Source organism: Actinia tenebrosa, unplaced genomic scaffold (genome assembly GCF_029948245.1).
Source record: "Actinia tenebrosa isolate PJP-AT-01 unplaced genomic scaffold, QUT_ActTen_1.0 PGA_scaffold10__47_contigs__length_13832649, whole genome shotgun sequence".
NCBI lineage: Eukaryota > Metazoa > Cnidaria > Anthozoa > Actiniaria > Actiniidae > Actinia > Actinia tenebrosa.
The window spans coordinates 2,586,553-2,604,903 of NW_028292570.1; the positions used below are offsets into that span (position 1 = coordinate 2,586,553).

The 18,351-nt window shown below is 36.1% G+C and overlaps 2 protein-coding genes across 3 annotated transcripts; both read left to right on the top strand.

Moving 5' to 3' along the window:
* Window positions 1–3,776: 3,776 nt before the first annotated feature.
* On the top strand, window positions 3,777–9,160 carry LOC116294177 (uncharacterized). The gene is made up of 5 exons (XM_089026705.1): window positions 3,777–3,828; window positions 6,459–6,706; window positions 6,970–7,090; window positions 7,443–7,571; window positions 8,544–9,160. The coding sequence occupies exons 2-5, from the start codon at window positions 6,536–6,538 to the stop codon at window positions 8,831–8,833; spliced, it is 711 nt and encodes a 236-aa protein (XP_088882831.1). The 5' UTR covers window positions 3,777–3,828; window positions 6,459–6,535; the 3' UTR covers window positions 8,834–9,160.
* A 2,818-nt stretch (window positions 9,161–11,978) lies between these two features.
* LOC116288606 (uncharacterized) lies at window positions 11,979–17,856 on the top strand. 2 transcript variants are annotated; one of them, XM_089026887.1, is made up of 9 exons: window positions 11,979–12,028; window positions 12,355–12,429; window positions 13,656–13,913; window positions 14,967–15,113; window positions 15,549–15,785; window positions 16,083–16,226; window positions 16,487–16,720; window positions 16,895–17,065; window positions 17,709–17,856. In XM_089026887.1, exons 2-8 carry the CDS (start codon window positions 12,381–12,383, stop codon window positions 17,062–17,064), a joined length of 1,239 nt encoding a protein of 412 aa, XP_088883013.1. In that variant the 5' UTR covers window positions 11,979–12,028; window positions 12,355–12,380; the 3' UTR covers window position 17,065; window positions 17,709–17,856. The 2 variants fall into 2 exon arrangements, with proteins under 2 accessions (XP_088883013.1, XP_088883014.1); XM_089026888.1 differs by having other exon boundaries at window positions 17,712–17,856.
* The last annotated feature ends 495 nt before the right edge of the window (window positions 17,857–18,351 follow it).

Sequence of the window (18,351 nt, forward strand, 5' to 3'; positions counted from 1 at the left end):
AAAACAAAAAACAAATAGCAAAAAACAAAAAACAAAAAAAAACGAAAAATCAAGAACAACAAATTAAAAAAACAAAAAAGCTTATGCTTAGCTAGACCTTTCTGATTAATGTGGCAGGTAATTTGGCAGGTAATTTGGCAGGTAATTTGGCAGGTAAGTCCAATCATTTGTCTAGAAAGGGATACAGACGACTACATGTTGTTATTTATAGTTCGAGGTAATTAACACTGTATAAAGCTCCATACATCGCTCAAGCAATAATATATGCCACTCTTCGTGTGTACTGATCAATATTTACCTCTATTGTTATCTATACCAACATATTAGGACTCCAATTTAACTACACCTGCTAAATTCGATGTTTTTCTGTATAAATTTTGGGCTAATTTTTTTTAAAAATGTAGTCTAAAATAGCATTTTCCACCTGGCTTCACATTGGCAATCTCACTCCAAGACATTGTTTTTTGTTTAGTTAACAAAAACAGTAAGTTAACAGTAACTAGAAGACGATCGTTGTACGAGATACTACGAAAATTTTACCTGTATAGTTTCGGTTGAGTCTTACTGCGCATGCGCCTAGCAGTTTATATTCTAAGTATTTCTAGGTTGACGGTTCGATCTGTGAGTTGGCTGTGACCCTTACTAGCTGATTTTGGCAGAATAAATTCAAAGGTAAAGCTGAAAATTAAAAAAATTTTTTTTTTGAAAAGTGTAAAGTTTGTAAGAAAATGCATCACTTCACAAGTGTTATCACTTACGAAATTTCGATTTTTGGACACTCATTTGGGAGTTTTGAACTTACTGGCTTTAAACTTTGGAGTCAGTTTACTAACCATAGCAAGCTCTTTCCAACCTATATAATTATATTCTTATTATTTTGGTTAAGTTATTTACGATGATTTTAAAGCTCATTTCGCAAACTTAAAATTCAAGAGAAAATCGGGATGGATTTGGATTTTTTCCAGTATAACTTCAAAAAACGCCAAAACCGTGCCAAAACAAACGTTAACAGCCATTCTGACTAAATGATATTAATGAATAATAGGAAAAAGTCTTCTCTTTAACGCGCAAATGAAGTGTGACGTCTACTGATTAAGAGTAGGTCTCTGTAAGACTCAAGCAAAGTGGGAAATGAAATTTTTTGACCACCCTTGAAATTTGGTGTGTGAGTAGGCCTTTATATGGGATTCACAAAAACAACAACAATTTGGTCACCAAATGTATTGTTGCCATGGAAACGGCAAGTGTTTTATGAGACCTTAATTTCCAATTTTTGGAATAAATTAAACCCACTCGAAGGTAAAATTCAATGCTGTGTTTCTCGTACATGTTAAACTTAATTTCCTTAAAACTTTCGTCAATTATAAAGTATCTTTTCTAGTTTAGAAAAATACCAATTATTGTTAGTTTGTTATTTTGTACATGAAATATTCGTGCTTTCAAGTAACCAATGTATCAACTGTTTTAGCAACAAGATAAAATGGTCAAGATGTTTTTTGGTCGTTCTCCAAAAGTATTGCATTTCTAATATAGAGGCTTGGTGGGACGTTTTCTGAAACATTGAAGTTACCAAATCGTGCAAAATCTCTGCGGGTACAATCATCGTTAGTCCTTGGATAGTCAAATTATAAGGCCTAAAATTCAAAATGTCCTAAATTCAACCATATCAAAGCTTCGAAAATTAGCACCAAAAAGATGCCAATAAGCTAAACAAGCATTAAAGGTTGAAGGGTAATACCTAAATAACAAAATTATAGCAAAAAAAATAATGTTCTAGTCTGCAAACACGGTAAAAAAATATTTTATCCAAAGTAAACAATAGGCTATTGGCAACTTCCGTCATTTTCAACCTACCTTTATCGTTTCATTGGGACTTTTGTGGCGCTCAACTTTTTCACAAGGAAATGTTTCTTGGAGACTCACTAAGCATTTAGCAAACTAACCTTGGTCATAAAGAGCTAAAATCCAAGCAATAATTAAGTGGTTCTATAAAGGATTACAACAGAATACACAAGTCATCGAATTCTCGTCAGTTCGAAGCAATACATCATTTATAGTTTCTTCGAGCTTCAAAATTCCTGTATTTCGTGACAGAATTACCTGTAAGCTGTTATTTAACATGAATGCTGAACTTTTGAAGGCTACAAAGTAAAAAAATGTGCTTACTTTGAGAATATTTGAAAGAAAGAATTCTTGATCTAAAGTTGTTGTTCTCATTTTCAACCGCTGACCGGAAAATTGGAAAAATGAATGAGACAGATGTTGTGGTGACCAGACATCTTCAAACATTCGGTATTAGCAAATGTACTCACTTAGTCAATGAATCCGATTTATTACTCTGCCGCGCAGGTAAGTATAATTACAGATATTTCATGTTCAGCCAAATATGGCCCATTTTAACTCACATATTACAACATTCAATCTTATATGTGTACAATTCGCTGACCGGAAGTTTGGAAACTGATGATTTTCTCTGATTGGACCTGACAATTCGAGAGACATCCTCTCCAGTAAATGCCAAGCTTATCACGATGGTGGTTGCATATACAAATTTATTAAAATCTTCTAGTGATATGATTGTCAAAAACTCCTGTTGCGGGGTTAACTTGCAACGGCAGATCTAGGGGAGGGGTGCATGGGGATTTTGTTCCCCTTCCCCCTAGATCCCTAGATGAGCTGTTATCTACTGCATTATTGGGGTTTGAGTTTGTAAGCAAAGGGTGCACCCCCTCCTAAAACGAAAATCATGGATGGTGTCTCCCCCAATAGAAAAAATCCTGGATCCGCCCCTGACTTGCACGGCAATTATATACCAGCATGCGAAGAATAAATTCTTGACAAGAGCGCAGTGAAAACAGAAGTGAAAGATCGTCAAGGTAGTCGGCGTGCATGCTTCGAATAACTTGTTGTTGTTTTTTTAATACTTTATCACAAGATATACCCCCTCTTCCGCTACTAGAAACTCCGTTCCTACAACTCTATTTTTTACATAAACTTGTCAAAATAGAAATTCGAAACTAAATTATTAACTTTAAAGGGGGACTAACATGAAAATCCTCCGAAATTTAATTTGACTAAAACTTCAATCGAATAATCTTTAACGGTTTAATAATCACTGGTTAAATTATTATTTTTTATATTCCAATGGGAAGTATTATATTTTTATGAATTTTATAGGTGTCTGTGACGTCATACACTCAACACCAAACATCGCTCCATACATTTCTTTGTAAATAATTTCGTGTTTTACTCTTTTTTTATTAAACACAAAGGTCCGCTGAAAACTTAACTTTCGAACTTGTGGTTAGACTGAGTATAAAACTAGCGGAAATTTTGATTACAAAATACAAAGAAATGTATGGAGCAATGTTTAGTGTTGAGTGTATGACGTCACAGACTCCTATAAAAATTGGTAATAAAATATAATACTTCCCACCCAAATATCAGAAAAAAACTTTAACCAGTGATTATTAGACCTGTAAGGGTTATTCCAGTAAAGGTTTCAGCAGAATTAAAATTTGGATGATTTTCGTGCTGGTCCCCCTTTAATTATATTGTAGAAAAGAATAAGGTCGATAAATGGCATAACACAAATTGAAGTCATTAACAAATGGCTGAACATGAAATACCTGTAATTATACTTACCTGCGCGGCAGAGTAATAAATCGGATTCATTGACTAAGTGAGTACATTTGCTAATACCGAATGTTTGAAGATGTCTGGTCACCACAACATCTGTCTCATTCATTTTTCCAATTTTCCGGTCAGCGGTTGAAAATGAGAACAACAACTTTAGATCAAGAATTCTTTCTTTCAAATATTCTCAAAGTAAGCACATTTTTTTACTTTGTAGCCTTCAAAAGTTCAGCATTCATGTTAAATAACAGCTTACAGGTAATTCTGTCACGAAATACAGGAATTTTGAAGCTCGAAGAAACTATAAATGATGTATTGCTTCGAACTGACGAGAATTCGATGACTTGTGTATTCTGTTGTAATCCTTTATAGAACCACTTAATTATTGCTTGGATTTTAGCTCTTTATGACCAAGGTTAGTTTGCTAAATGCTTAGTGAGTCTCCAAGAAACATTTCCTTGTGAAAAAGTTGAGCGCCACAAAAGTCCCAATGAAACGATAAAGGTAGGTTGAAAATGACGGAAGTTGCCAATAGCCTATTGTTTACTTTGGATAAAATATTTTTTTACCGTGTTTGCAGACTAGAACATTATTTTTTTTGCTATAATTTTGTTATTTAGGTATTACCCTTCAACCTTTAATGCTTGTTTAGCTTATTGGCATCTTTTTGGTGCTAATTTTCGAAGCTTTGATATGGTTGAATTTAGGACATTTTGAATTTTAGGCCTTATAATTTGACTATCCAAGGACTAACGATGATTGTACCCGCAGAGATTTTGCACGATTTGGTAACTTCAATGTTTCAGAAAACGTCCCACCAAGCCTCTATATTAGAAATGCAAAACTTTTGGAGAACGACCAAAAAACATCTTGACCATTTTATCTTGTTGCTAAAACAGTTGATACATTGGTTACTTGAAAGCACGAATATTTCATGTACAAAATAACAAACTAACAATAATTGGTATTTTTCTAAACTAGAAAAGATACTTTATAATTGACGAAAGTTTTAAGGAAATTAAGTTTAACATGTACGAGAAACACAGCATTGAATTTTACCTTCGAGTGGGTTTAATTTATTCCAAAAATTGGAAATTAAGGTCTCATAAAACACTTGCCGTTTCCATGGCAACAATACATTTGGTGACTAAATTGTTGTTGTTTTTGTGAATCCCATATAAAGGCCTACTCACACACCAAATTTCAAGGGTGGTCAAAAAATTTCATTTCCCACTTTGCTTGAGTCTTACAGAGACCTACTCTTAAGGCTTAATTAAATATACAAAATTGAACTGCTTCATAGATACAGTATTTAAAAAGCATCATTATTTACTCATGGTTTATATGAAAGCTAATTTGAATTTGTATTTTCAAAATGTTTTATTATTGCTAATTACAACAAAAACACTCAAATACCTTACCTGACGTCACCATCATTAACATATTGGAAGTATAAACCTTCATAACTTAGAGACCCATCACTCAAATCAAGAAATATTTTACCAATCAACCATTTACTTTATGTAGAACCAGTACTGAATGTATTGTCGAAGGGTTCATTTGCACTTTAAGGAGATTAGGCCCTCGAACTGAATAGGAAAAAATGATTAAGAAGTATCTCGCTGACAGTGCTACTTAATTACCTCCGTATGATCATTCTAATCAGCTGTTCTTTGAAAATTCATTATGCTATGCATAATATACTCTTGCTGTTTGGTTTAGAAACTTTAAACAACCTGTCCTTAAAAAGATATACTTACTTATTGAAAAAATACCATTATAAATATTGAAAATATGTAACCTAGCTATGCAGTCGTCGCGACCTTCTTCCTTGAAATGACAATGATAGAAAAATCTTTGTCGAATTTCAAGAAGGTGGTAAAGCAACAGTGAAAGTAATACTATTTTTGTATGATTTTCAGAGTAGATGATATTCGTTATTGACGCTACATGTTCCACTATTATCAAAATAATTTGCGTTGTAGAGTGCAAACAATTAATCCATGAAACACTGATTACTAAATATTACAAAATAGTGCTAATTAAACAATAGAAAACAATAGAATTTGCATGAAATTGTGCTATTTAGTATTACTAAAGTTTCATGGTTATATTGTTTGCACTCTAGTACGAAAGGAGATAAGAGGCTAACCTTATTGAGAAAATATCCTAACATCGAATTGGAATTTAGGAACGTTAAATTTTGCGGAAGGTGGAAAACCGGAGAACCTGGAGAAAAACTCTTGAAGCACAAGAGAAAACCTACAAGTAACACTACTCACATAAGACACCGAGTACGTGAATCGAATGATGAGAAAAATATCATGAACATCGATCCATAACATCTTCAACCGCAGTAAAAAGTATACAAACAATACAAACAATACAAACTCCAAAGTAGCTTTCAGTGCTGTTTGAACGAAGGAAGGGACAACAGCCGTTGAGTATGCCGACTCAACTTCACTTTCTTTTTGAATATTTATTATTATTATTATTATTATTATTATTATCATATGTTATTCATATTTTACATAAGAGAAATCTTAATTACGACATTATTAGTTATATTATTATAGGTATTAAATTTTATATAATTCAGGTTATTTATTTATTTATCATTATTAATCTATCTTATCTTATTTATTTTCTATTATTGTTATATTTTTTGAGGGCCACTGGGTTATCAGTATGATTATTTTTAATTATAACTGTCGTGTGCTACCGTCTTGAAATAAAGTTCATTCATTCATTCACTAAAGTTCTGGTCAATATAGTATAGTCCAACAGAGAAAGCAACAACATCTTGTTTTTCATATTTTTAGCTCAAAACTGTAAGTCACCGTTCACTGCACCAAAGAATACAGAAAATAACTACCTTAAAGGCCATGTCATCGAGAGAATGTTGACAGAAACAGAATCTCTTTGTCGTATCATGTGTTATAATACTGATACGTGTGTGTCGTACAACTACAAGAAGGATAGCACAGCATGCGACCTCAATGATTCAGATCACATTCAGCATCCACAGGACTTTGTTAAACAGTCTGGATATGTTTACGTGGGCACAGAGGTAAATATTGGTTTGGTATTCTATTAGAGTTGGATGGATGGAGGGATGGAGGGATGGAGGGATGGAGGGATGAAGGGATGGATGGATGGAGGGATGGAGGGATGGAGGGATGGAGGGATGGAGGGATGGAGGGATGGAGGATGGAGGGATGGAGGGATGGATGGATGGATGGATACATGTATTGATGGATTTATAGGATGAGATGGAAGGATGATTAAATCAAATATTAGCATGTAAAGTCATTTCAACATCGTTATTCACAGAATGCTTGCCAAAACAGCCCATGCCACAAGAATAGCGCTTGTCGAACAAACATAAGAGATGAGACCAAACCCCACTGGTGTGTCTGTCCTCCCGGCTTCCGAGGACCAAGCTGCAGTAAAGGTAAACCAGAAACATGGCTGATGAATTCAGTTTACTACCTCTCAGTCCAAAAACCGATCTAATTGGTTCATTCCCCGTGGTCTATTAGAGTATACACCACGTTAGACCCTTTGAAATTTATCTTGTAAAGCCAACAGGAAAATATAAAAGAAATGACAAAAATTTCATCGAGATTAAGTTTTGTTTCCTTCATATATTTCCATTAGACTCGAATCCAAGTTATTTTTGGAAGTGATCTTTGCACGTTCCGATTTTGGTTTTGATTTTTTTCTTGTTTTTTTGGGTTTTTTTGGTATCTTATATTTGCTTTTTTGTGTGTATTTATTCCTTTGTTTAACTTAAATTTTTCTAGGCATTGACGAATGCCAGACCAGCTCGTCTTCGAAATGTCCTGAATTTAGCACTTGTCAAAACACCAATGGATCCTTTCATTGTCAGTGCAATGTAGGCTATAAATTGAATGACTCCAAATGTGTCGTTGGTGAGTGGACTCTAGAAATCCTATTGAAATGGGCCTTTACGGTTTAGGGAAATCACGGTAGCTATGTCGCGAGGGCTACAAGACTAAGACAAGACTCAAAATCCTAAGATTCGCAAAATGAAGCAACCAGTTATGAGCCTAGTTTGACGATACAAGACTAAGGCAAGACTCAAAATCCTAAGATCCTCAAAATGAAGCAACCAGTTATGAGCCTAGTTCGACGATATGGCGGCCATCTTGCCAGTGGGAAAACAAAACAGATTCCATGGAAAATACATAGTTTCGTGTATTGACTTTCTTCTATGGGCAAAGGTGATCGATGTACAGTCTTAATCCATCTTTTGCCGTATTGTTTTGGTTAGCTGTTAAGAGGAAATTTTTTCAACAACGAGCAATAATGGCAAAAAGCGCCAAAAACTAGACCTTCGTATGAGTTTTGATCCCAATTTTCGTTTTGGGTTAATACTCAAAACCCTTTTTTTAACAGTTAGAAACTGATGTACTATGATAAAATGCTTGTTTGAAGAGGTATTTTCAATTACATTAAGATGTTTTGTTGCATTTGTGTTAGAATGTAGCTTTGTCAGGCTTTTTTATAGAAAATGTATGGGAAAAATAAGCAAATGAAGGCCTGAACCTCATTTTCCAAGAACATTTTTGCTTCGGGTTAACACTTTGATTCCACTTTCATCGGTCATCTCCACTTCCAAACAAGTTAAATTTTCTGAATAACAAGATTTTAGCCTTGTACAACAGCCTTTCTTCAAGAAAATAGTTTTTGGCGCTCACTGCTCGAATACGAAAAGAATTCTCTCTTAATATCAATTGACTCCATTACTGTGACAAAGCTTTATTTTTCCCCTGGACTCCCCAAAATGTCTTGTGATCCAAGATGGCCGACGTATCGTCGAAGTAGTCAATTCACACCAGGAGTTTTAATCCATTTATTTCTTTAAAATCATTTTTTTATAGACCCAAAGATCGTGTGCGAAAATAAGGGTAACGTTCAACTCGGCTGCAATTCAGGAAAAGTTCTCAATATTTATTGGGCATTGTATGGACGCTCAACAAAAACCATCTGTCTCCATGACAGGATGAAAGTCTGTGGAAATGCGAAAACGTCTCTAAAAAAGGTTGCCAGCCATTGCCAGGGAAAAGAGTCTTGCTCATTTCCTTCGAATACCCAGTTTTTTGGAGGAAAAGATCCTTGCACAGGTTTTTACAAATATACCGAAGTGAGATATAATTGTACGCAACTGTAATGCGCATGCGTGAATTCGGTATGTACTAGTTCAATCTCGTCCACTGCACCTGCATTTCTATTGATCAACACCTAGAAGCAAAGCTCTAGCATAATCCACTCTATCATTCGAATGAATGTTTGCAGACGCAAAGTTATTTATTGGATAACAAGTTTGAGTCATATATGTTTAGATATCAACATTTATTTATCAGATTGCACACCAAGTCATATGACCAGTGGCATTAAGTACTCGGTGAATTTTGACTAAGGAATAAAATTAATGTTAGTAGAAATTAAAAGCCTTTTCTGATTATAACTTGTAGTAAATAAATTGCATGCACAAAATACAAGCTTTGTAATTAATTTTTCTGTGTGTTTTATATTATGATTTTTAATGGGTTATTATATTTCCCAAGTGCCTTTCCTTCCTGAAATGTTTTGATAATCTTGCTTCCTTGCTTCCTTGCTTCCTTGCTTCCTTGCTTCCTTGCTTCCTTGCTCCCTTGCTTCCTTGCTTCCTTGCTTCCTTGCTTCCTTGCTTCCTTGCTTCCTTGCTTCCTTGCTTCCTTGCTTCCTTGCTTCCTTGCTTCCTTGCTTCCTTGCTTCCTTGCTTCCTTGCTTGCTTCCTTGCTTGCTTCCTTGCTTGCTTCCTTGCTTGCTTCCTTGCTTGCTTCCTTGCTTCCTTCCTTGCTTCCTTCCTTGCTTCCTTGCTTCCTTCCTTCCTTGTTCATATCATTACATCAAATTTCTAAAGGTAATAATCTAAGGTTTGTTTTGCCAGCGCTTAGCCATAATTGCAGTACAATTTTTATTTGAGAACGTCAACAATTTGAGCCAATTACGGTTCTGCGGCATAACTGAGCGAATCGCTTTATCTTGGTGTCGCCTGATTGGGTGTAGGTAAAATGACATCAATAAAGGCAAACTTGCTATCATTTGATTGGTTGATATGGAATGACCTTGCGCAAGCAGGCAAAGTCAGTTGTCGTTTCCTGATTGGTTGAGAGGTAATGACGTCAAAAACGCAATAAAGTTGCCATCACCTGATTGGTTGCTAATGACGTTCAAGAGTGGAAAATTTCTGTCCCTTAAGAGATTTTAGTGGTTTTGCCAAGGTTACTCAGTCTTAGAAAATTTTAATTAAAAAAAAAAAAAAAAAAAACCTGAAAAAATTGAAAATTTCAATTTAAAAAAATATTTTCATAAACTGCTTTCCTTCGCAATTTGCTGGCATGTCTACTTAACAAAAGCTTAAAATTCAACTTCAATAAGCCGCCCAATAATATAAATGCGATTGCTCTCATACTAAAACCTGTACGAATATAGGAAAATTACCCAGCAAAGTTGCTGTTTTCGATTGATTGAGCTGTGTACATGATCAGTGTAGATCACGCCATTTTATATTTTTAATTAGACGTGAGACAGTTGGCTTGTACGTATGCTTCTATGCACTGTGTTTTTACGTTTAAGATATTATAGTAAGTTGAAATTCAAATGTTCCACTCAACGCTATATCTTATCGAAAAACTTTTAGCGATGTATTTAGAGATAAGATAATTCATAACTTTTTTTCAGGGAAAATTAAGGTAAGCTTTAAAATCATGTCAAAGTAATCTTTTAAATAATACTTTATACTATCAGTAATACACGTATTGATCACTTGGACAGATAAAATAGCAATTGCCAAAAAATAAAAATGAACAACAACAACAACGAAAGAAAAAAAAAGAAGAAAAAAAAGAAGGAACAACAGCGGAAAAGGATCAGACGCAACGAACCATTAAAAAAACCAAAACGTGACGGAAACGATGTACTTCAAAAGCCCTCCCTTGAACTCAGACAATTATTGAATTATTATCACATCATCTTTAGCTGCTGTTAAAATTCCTAATTATAAAAGTTATATTTTTACGACACTTCTGCATTGCATATCGATGTACAAATGAGGACATTTTTTATTCATCTTATTCCGTTTTTTTTTTTTCACCCTGGAAACGTACAGAGGGTCTTATTTCTTCTTTTTTTTGTTCTAGTTGTTGTCGTTGTTCATTGTTCTACTTGTTCTTGTTCTTGTTCTTGTTCTTGTTCTTGTTCTTGTTCTTGTTCTTGTTCTTGTTCTTGTTCTTGTTCTTGTTCTTGTTCTTGTTCTTGTTCTTGTTCTTGTTCTTGTCTTGTTCTGTTCTTGTTCTTGTTCTTGTTCTTGTTCTTGTTCTTGTTCTTGTTCTTGTTTCTTGTTCTTGTTCTTGTTCTTTTCTGTGGTTCTTGTTCTTGTTCTTGTTCTTGTTCTTGTTCTTGTTCTTGTTCTTGTTCTGTGTTCTTGTTCTTTTCTTGTTCTTGTTCTTTGATCTTGTTCTTGTTCGTGTTCTGTTTGTTATTGTTTTGTTCTTGTTCTTGTTTGTCTTGTTTGTTATTGTTTTTGTTTTGTTTTTTTTTGTCTTGTTCTTGTTTGTTCTTGTTCTTGTTCTTGTTATTTTTTGTTCTTGTTTGTTATTGTTTTGTTCTTGTTTTTTGTTCTTGGTTATTGTTCTTGTTCTTGTCTGTGTTCTGGTTCTTGTTCTTGTTCTTGTTCTTGTTTCTTGTTCTTGTTTTTCTTGTTATGTCTGTTCTTGTTCTGTTCTTGTCTTGTTCTTGTTCTTGTTCTTGTTTTGTTTTGTTTGTTTTTCTGTTTCTTCTTCTTTCTTCTTCTTCTTCGTTGTTGTTGTTGTTGTTGTTGTTGTTGTTGTTCTTCTTCTTCTTCTTCTTCTTCTTCTTCTTCTTCTTCTTCTTCTTCTTCTTCTTCTTCTTTTTCTTCTTCTTCTTCCTCATTTTCTTCTTCTTCTTGAGCTCCTGTTCTCGTTCTTTTCGTCCTTCTTGATGTTCTCCTACAAAGTGCTCATTGATTCGGTCTTAATCACTCTTTTCACAACACTCGTTTCTTTCTTGCCAAAGGGTATAGCAGAAAAAAACGACATCATTTAACTAATTATTGGCCTTTCGAACCGATGCCAAAACAGATATAACTATAATGACTCATCACCAATCCATTATCAATATATGAAATAAGATTAGAACGATGGCATAATGTGCGTAATCCCTAACTGCCTAATAATTTCCAATAATGGCTGTCTAAGGGTTCTATGATATCATAATCATAAAAACACGACCATTACTAGCAACGCCTATATAAAGGCTCAATTTTGAAGCTAACATTACAGGTATTTGCGAAAGGATAGAGGTAAGGATATGCTGTTTTTTCCTTTAAAGTTTCATGTCTCGATTTGCGTTCTGTTGTTCATAATTCAATTCCGGATTAGCAGTTTAAATTGTACTCAAACAAAATGTCTACCGTTATAAAGATTTTTTTTTCACACAAACTCTTCCAAGAAAGTTTAATTGTCCTTTGCGATTCGTTCTGAATTTGTAACTTAATTTTTTTATTTCAAATAGTTCAAATTTCAACTTATTTTATATCTCTAATTCTACGGAACATACATCTTCTGACCTACTAAAATAGAAGTAGAAGCAATTCTAAAAGCTGTATTTTTTGGCACGTTTATTTAGAACAGCTCTGCAAGGTTTAACTAAAGATGATGCATTTAGTGCTTGGCGTATTGGCTGTCTTTCTCTGCGGTCATGGTAAGTATATTCACTAATTTTACAAGAGAGTATATATATAGCAGATAATCTGACAAAATCGGTCCTAGTAGAAGAAAAAATAGAATGTAAGACTCAAGTTTGTTAATTTGTTGGTTTGTTGGTTGGTTGGTTGGTTGGTTTGTTGGTTTGTTTGTTTGTTGGCTGGCTGGCTGGCTGGCTGGTTGGTTGGTTGGCTGGTTGGTTGGTTGGTTGGTTGGTTGGTTGGTTGGTTGGTTTGTAGGTTTGAAGGTTGGTGGTTTGTAGGTTGGTTGGTTGGTTCGTAGGTTGGTTGGTTAGTTAGTTGATTGATTGGTTGGTTGGTTGGTTGGTTGGTTGGTTGGTTTGTAGGTTTGTAGGTTTGTAGGTTTGTAGGTTTGTAGGTTTGTAGGTTTGTAGGTTTGTAGGTTTGTAGGTTTGTAGGTTTGTAGGTTTGTAGGTTTGTAGGTTTGTAGGTTTGTAGGTTTGTAGGTTTGTTGGTTTGTTGGTTTGTTGGTTTGTTGGTTGGTTGGTTTGCTGGTTTGTAGGTTGGTTTGTTTTTCGGTTTTTCGGTTTGTTGGTTGGTTGTTGATTTGTGATTTGGTTTGATTTGTTGGTTGTAGGTTGGTTGGTTGGTTTATTGGTTGGTTGGTTGGTTGGTTGGTTGGTTGGTTGGTTGGTTGGTTGGTTGGTTGGTTGGTTGGTGGTTTGTAGGTTTGTAGGTTTGTAGGTTTGTAGGTTTGTAGGTTTGTAGGTTTGTAGGTTTGTAGGTTTGTAGGTTTGTAGGTTTGTAGGTTTGTAGGTTTGTAGGTTTGTAGGTTTGTAGGTTTGTAGGTTTGTAGGTTTGTAGGTTTGTAGGTTTGTAGGTTTGTAAGTTTGTAGGTTTGTAGGTTTGTAGGTTTGTAGGTTTGTAGGTTTGTAGGTTTGTAGGTTTGTAGGTTTGTAGGTTTGTAGGTTTGTAGGTTTGTAGGTTTGTAGGTTTGTAGGTTTGTAGGTTTGTAGGTTTGTAGGTTTGTAGGTTTGTAGGTTTGTAGGTTTGTAGGTTTGTAGGTTTGTAGGTTTGTAGGTTTGTAGGTTGGTTGGTTGGTTGGTTGGTTGGTTGGTTGGTTGGTTGGTTGGTTGGTGGTGGTTGGTTGAATTGTTGAATTGTTGGTTTGTTCCGTTTTGTTCGTTTCTCCATCGTCACTTCTTATCATATCATATCTTCTTTTTCGCATCCTTATGGTCTTAGCCGTCTTTTTATCTTCCAGTCACTACGGCGAGTTCGATATGTCGCACGGAAGAACCCTGTCCGGTCTCGTACAAGACCTTAGGATGTTACAAGGATTTTGGACATAATCGAGTACTGCCAAACTACATTTACAACGAGCGTGACCGCACCCACCCCAGCTATGGCAACCGAAGGATTGATTGGCATAACTGGGACAAATACCTAGCTGCTTTTTCATGTCGATGCGCAAGAAAGGCTCAAGAATTGGGCTACGATTTATTCGGTGTGCAATTTTACGGTAAGATGTCAAATAGTTTTTTCCGTTGTTCAACTCTACATATCGCGGACTATCTCCAGATTTTAATCAGTACCTCTCGATACCGATTACCTCTAGACAATAAAGATTCTTTATGAAATGTATTTTTTTGTCACTCGGTAAAGATCTATATTTAAAGTGTATGCTACATCGAGTGTATTAAAAAATTAAAAAGTCTGCCACAGTTGGGTTCTCGCGGGACTCGAACCACTGACCTCTCGTTTGCTAGACGAGATCTCAACCGCTCGGCTTTTAAGTATTTAAAATATGGTGTGGAAGAAATATTTCGAAGAGCAATCATCATTGCCTCGTTATATTCCTTAGTTTTTGTTTTCATTTAGGTTTTGTACTTATAATACTTAACTTAGTCTTTCATTTTTCCCATCATTATTAGTATCTTATATTTTTTTAATATTTAATCTTTCTACGGTTTGATATTTTTTAGTCTTATAGTTTTATAGTTCATAATTTTATCGTATGGAAGACCACAGGTTTGTTAGACACTAAGGAAAAACGTTTGCGCATGCGTGCATTTTAGCACGCGTTTTCTAAGAATTTTGAAGAGTTTGAGTGAGAAAATAAATGTTTGTTTTCTCCAAGTATACTAAACATTTCGAGAGTATACTTTTGTCAGACCAAGATACTGTACTAACAAACGAAATATGAAAGAATTAGCCTTAAGTTTCAAGCATGGACACTAAGTTTTGGCATTTTGTGAAGTCCAATTTATCAGGCATGTTTGAAAGTCAAATTTACATATGTTTTGACTAATTTGCATACGGATTCAGAGCATGCGCAGACGTTTTTCACTCGTGTCGATTTGTTAATGTTACGTGTTTATCCTCTAAACATAAAGTCAATATTATAGTATGATGATATTATAATATATTATAATATTATTAGACATTGACCCCATCTTGATGTCGTCCACCCTTTCAATTTCGACCCCCTCTAAATATCGACCTCACCGGTATACACCGACCACCTCAAGACACTGACCAATATAATAACTGATTATACCATATATGTTATTAGGAGAGTGTTGGGCAGGTCACTCTCTTGCCCATCTTTCTGCACTAACGAAGGCGGGTGCAAAATGTGTTGCTGATGGTTTTAAACCTTGTGGCAATTCCGATAGATACTGTGCAGGCGAACATCACTCGAATTTCGTGTATCAAATAGGTAAGTTCTTAGAGTAGTTTTCGTATGACTGTGAAAAGCTCACGACACGAACACGGCCAATGCATGATGGGATAACCCTGGAGCCTCCTCTGTAACAAATGATTTCGTAGATAAATAAAATAAAGAAATGGGATTTAACAGTGGTTCCAAAACGAGACTTTTCTTCCACTGGAATGTTCTCTCAGGGCAAGGGTGAGGGGGGGATTAGCCCCCCGAAACTCAATTAGCCCCCCCCCCCCCCCTAAAATTTTGGCTGGATCCGCCCTTGTCAGGGTTCTATTTGAAGGAATATATTTTCTGTTTGATTGAAGATTTTGTAATCAGGCACAGGGGGTAAAAAGCCGCCATTTTGTTGCCACGAAAGGGGGAGCACTAGTCCCTTGTCCCCTCTTGCCTTGGTGGCATATTTCATAATTTTTGTTTGTTTGTTGACAGTCAACACAACATGTGATATCGAGTTCGTCATAGAAGGCTGCTTTAAGGATTCCCACAATTCCCACGCGAGACCCCTCGCAAACTACTTGCTGAATGATCGCGACCCTACAGTCCCTAGTTACAGTGGACAAAACATTGACTGGGTAAACTGGGATGTGTATGTACCTCAACTTGCTTGCAGATGTGCCAAAAAAGCCAAAGAAGAGGGATCAACTTACTTTGGACTTCAATTTTACGGTAAAAATACATCTTTGGTTGGCTGGTTGGCTGGTTGGCTGGTTGGCTGGTTGGCTGGTTGGCTGGTTGGCTGGTTGGCTGGTTGGCTGGTTGGCTGGTTGGCTGGTTGGCTGGTTGGCTGGTTGGCTGGTTGGCTGGTTGGCTGGTTGGCTGGTTGGCTGGTTGGCTGGTTGGCTGGTTGGCTGGTTGGCTGGTTGGCTGGTTTACTGTGAAGTCATTTACGTCACTATTTCAGATCAGCTGTCTGTGCTCTTTATTGCTCGAAAATCACCACCTGATTTTACATTTCTTTGGTAGGCGAATGTTGGAGTCATCCACAAGGTGGCGAAACTTACGGTCGAGATGGAACAGCAGATGACTGCGTAAACAACTGTTACAAGCATTGCGATCAGCACCCGTATTGTATTGGTGTTCAGTTTTCAAACTATGTCTACAGAATCAGTATGTAATATATAGAGATTATCACGTGTTTAATATGAGCTTGATATCGTTTTTATTCACTCGTTTTCCATATGATATCGCAAACAGGCGGGTCCACGAGCGATAACTGCCTTTGCTAGCAGTTATAGCAAATGTTGCCTTCATTTCAGAAACCTTTTTTCCAATTTATTACAAGCGAGTCCACGAGCGATAACTGCCTTTGCTAGTAGTTATAGCAAATATTGCCTTCATTTCAGAAACCTTTCTTCCAATTTATTTAGAGGGGCCAGAGGTGTGTGACGTTAGCATTCAGTCAATGGGGTGCTACAAAGAGAATCCATACAATCGGGTTTTGGGCGAAGTGCTAGTAGATGCCACTTATCCCCCCTCTGAAAAGTTCTATGGCCAAATGCAAGACTCTGAAGAGTGGAATAGCTTCTTTCCTCCTTTCCTTTGCAAATGCGCCCACGAAGCAAAGATCAAGGGCTATGAGTACTTTGGCGTTTCTGAGTATGGTGAGTAAGACTTGAAAAATTGTCATCCAAGCATCCATGCATCCATCCATCCATCCATCCATGCATCCATGCATCCATGCATCCATGCATCCATGCATCCATCCATCCATCCATCCATCCATCCATCCATCCATCCATTTTTGTATATAACATTCTTCTATTTAATCATTCCAGGGGTTTGTTACAGCGACAAATTATCACAAAACTACGCCCAGCTTGGTGGTTCTAGCTCTTGTTATGAAGGAAAATCAAGCAGTCCATGTAGTAATGGATCTATGGCTTGTGCTGGTTCTAACCAGTCGGCCAACTATATCTACAAGATTCCTATACCTGCACAAGCATAATGTAGGTATTAAAATAAATAAAATACTCATTTGTTTTACGAAGACAAAACTGAATTCCAACTCCATCCAATTCCTTACTTAGATCAGCCTAGAGGTCGTTTCAGGGTTTGATCTGTGAGTTAGCTGTGCCCTGACTCAGATTAGCCCAGAGGTTGTTTCAGAGTTTGATCTGTGAGTTAGCCATGCCTGACTTAGATCAGCCCAGAGGTTGTTTCAGGGTTCAATCTATGAGTTAGCCATACCCTGACTTAGATCAGCCCAGAGATTGTTTCAGGGTTTGATTTGTGAGTTAACCATACCCTGACTTAGATCAGCCCAGAGATTGTTTCAGGGTTTAACCTGTGAGTTAGCCGTCCCCTGACTTAGATCAGCCCAGAGATTGTTTCAGGGTTTGATCTGTGAGTTAGCTGTGCCCTGACTTAGATCAGCCCAGAGGTTGTTTCAGGGCGCCATACGTTTGATTATTGATGATCATGAATAATAGACTACATTTCTTTGTTTAAGCGGAATAGACATGATTATAGATACAACTCAATTCAAAGTAAGAAATGATATCAATTCTTAAGAATGACACGTGGTCAAGTGGTCCCTTGTACTCAACGTCTTTTTTATAATTCTTTTTTTTTTTTTTTACTTTGTCACAGAAGAATCTGCTCTTAGAGGTTACTATACTCCACCTCGGACTGGCTAGCGATTACTAAAGGAAATGGAAAACTTCTTGGTCAATATAAAGCATTACTAATAACTAGCATATTTTAGCTTATATTATTAAAGATTAGAGTAAAGTCAAAACTCATTTCTTGTGTCATTTCTTATGGTTGCCTGATATAACATCCATGGGCCTTAATATGATAGCTAAAGTTAGTCGTTGATCACCCTCTGCTCTTTTTTATTTGCTTATTTAAATCTATTATGTTGTAGTTTAATTGCCCTATTTCACTATGACGTCACTGCTTGTTTATGTGGGGGATAGAATCGCCAAATCCAATAGGAAATTCAACAAAATTTTCTCCTAGCGAAACAGTTTGATCTAAAATAGCCTGGTTTTCAGATACAATGTGTTAATATGTACTAAAAAAATATTTTGAGAGTTTGCTGACTATTCTACTTCTCTTCGTGGATTGATTGATTGGGGCTAGCCTCGTTGGGACTGCGAGTCCGTTCGCTCTGCCCCTCATGTAGTTTACGTGCATCCGCTCTCTTTGGATTCCATTTTTTTATTATTTATGTAATCTGCATGGAAGTCACTAATAAATAACAAATAATATATAAATAAATAGATACGGG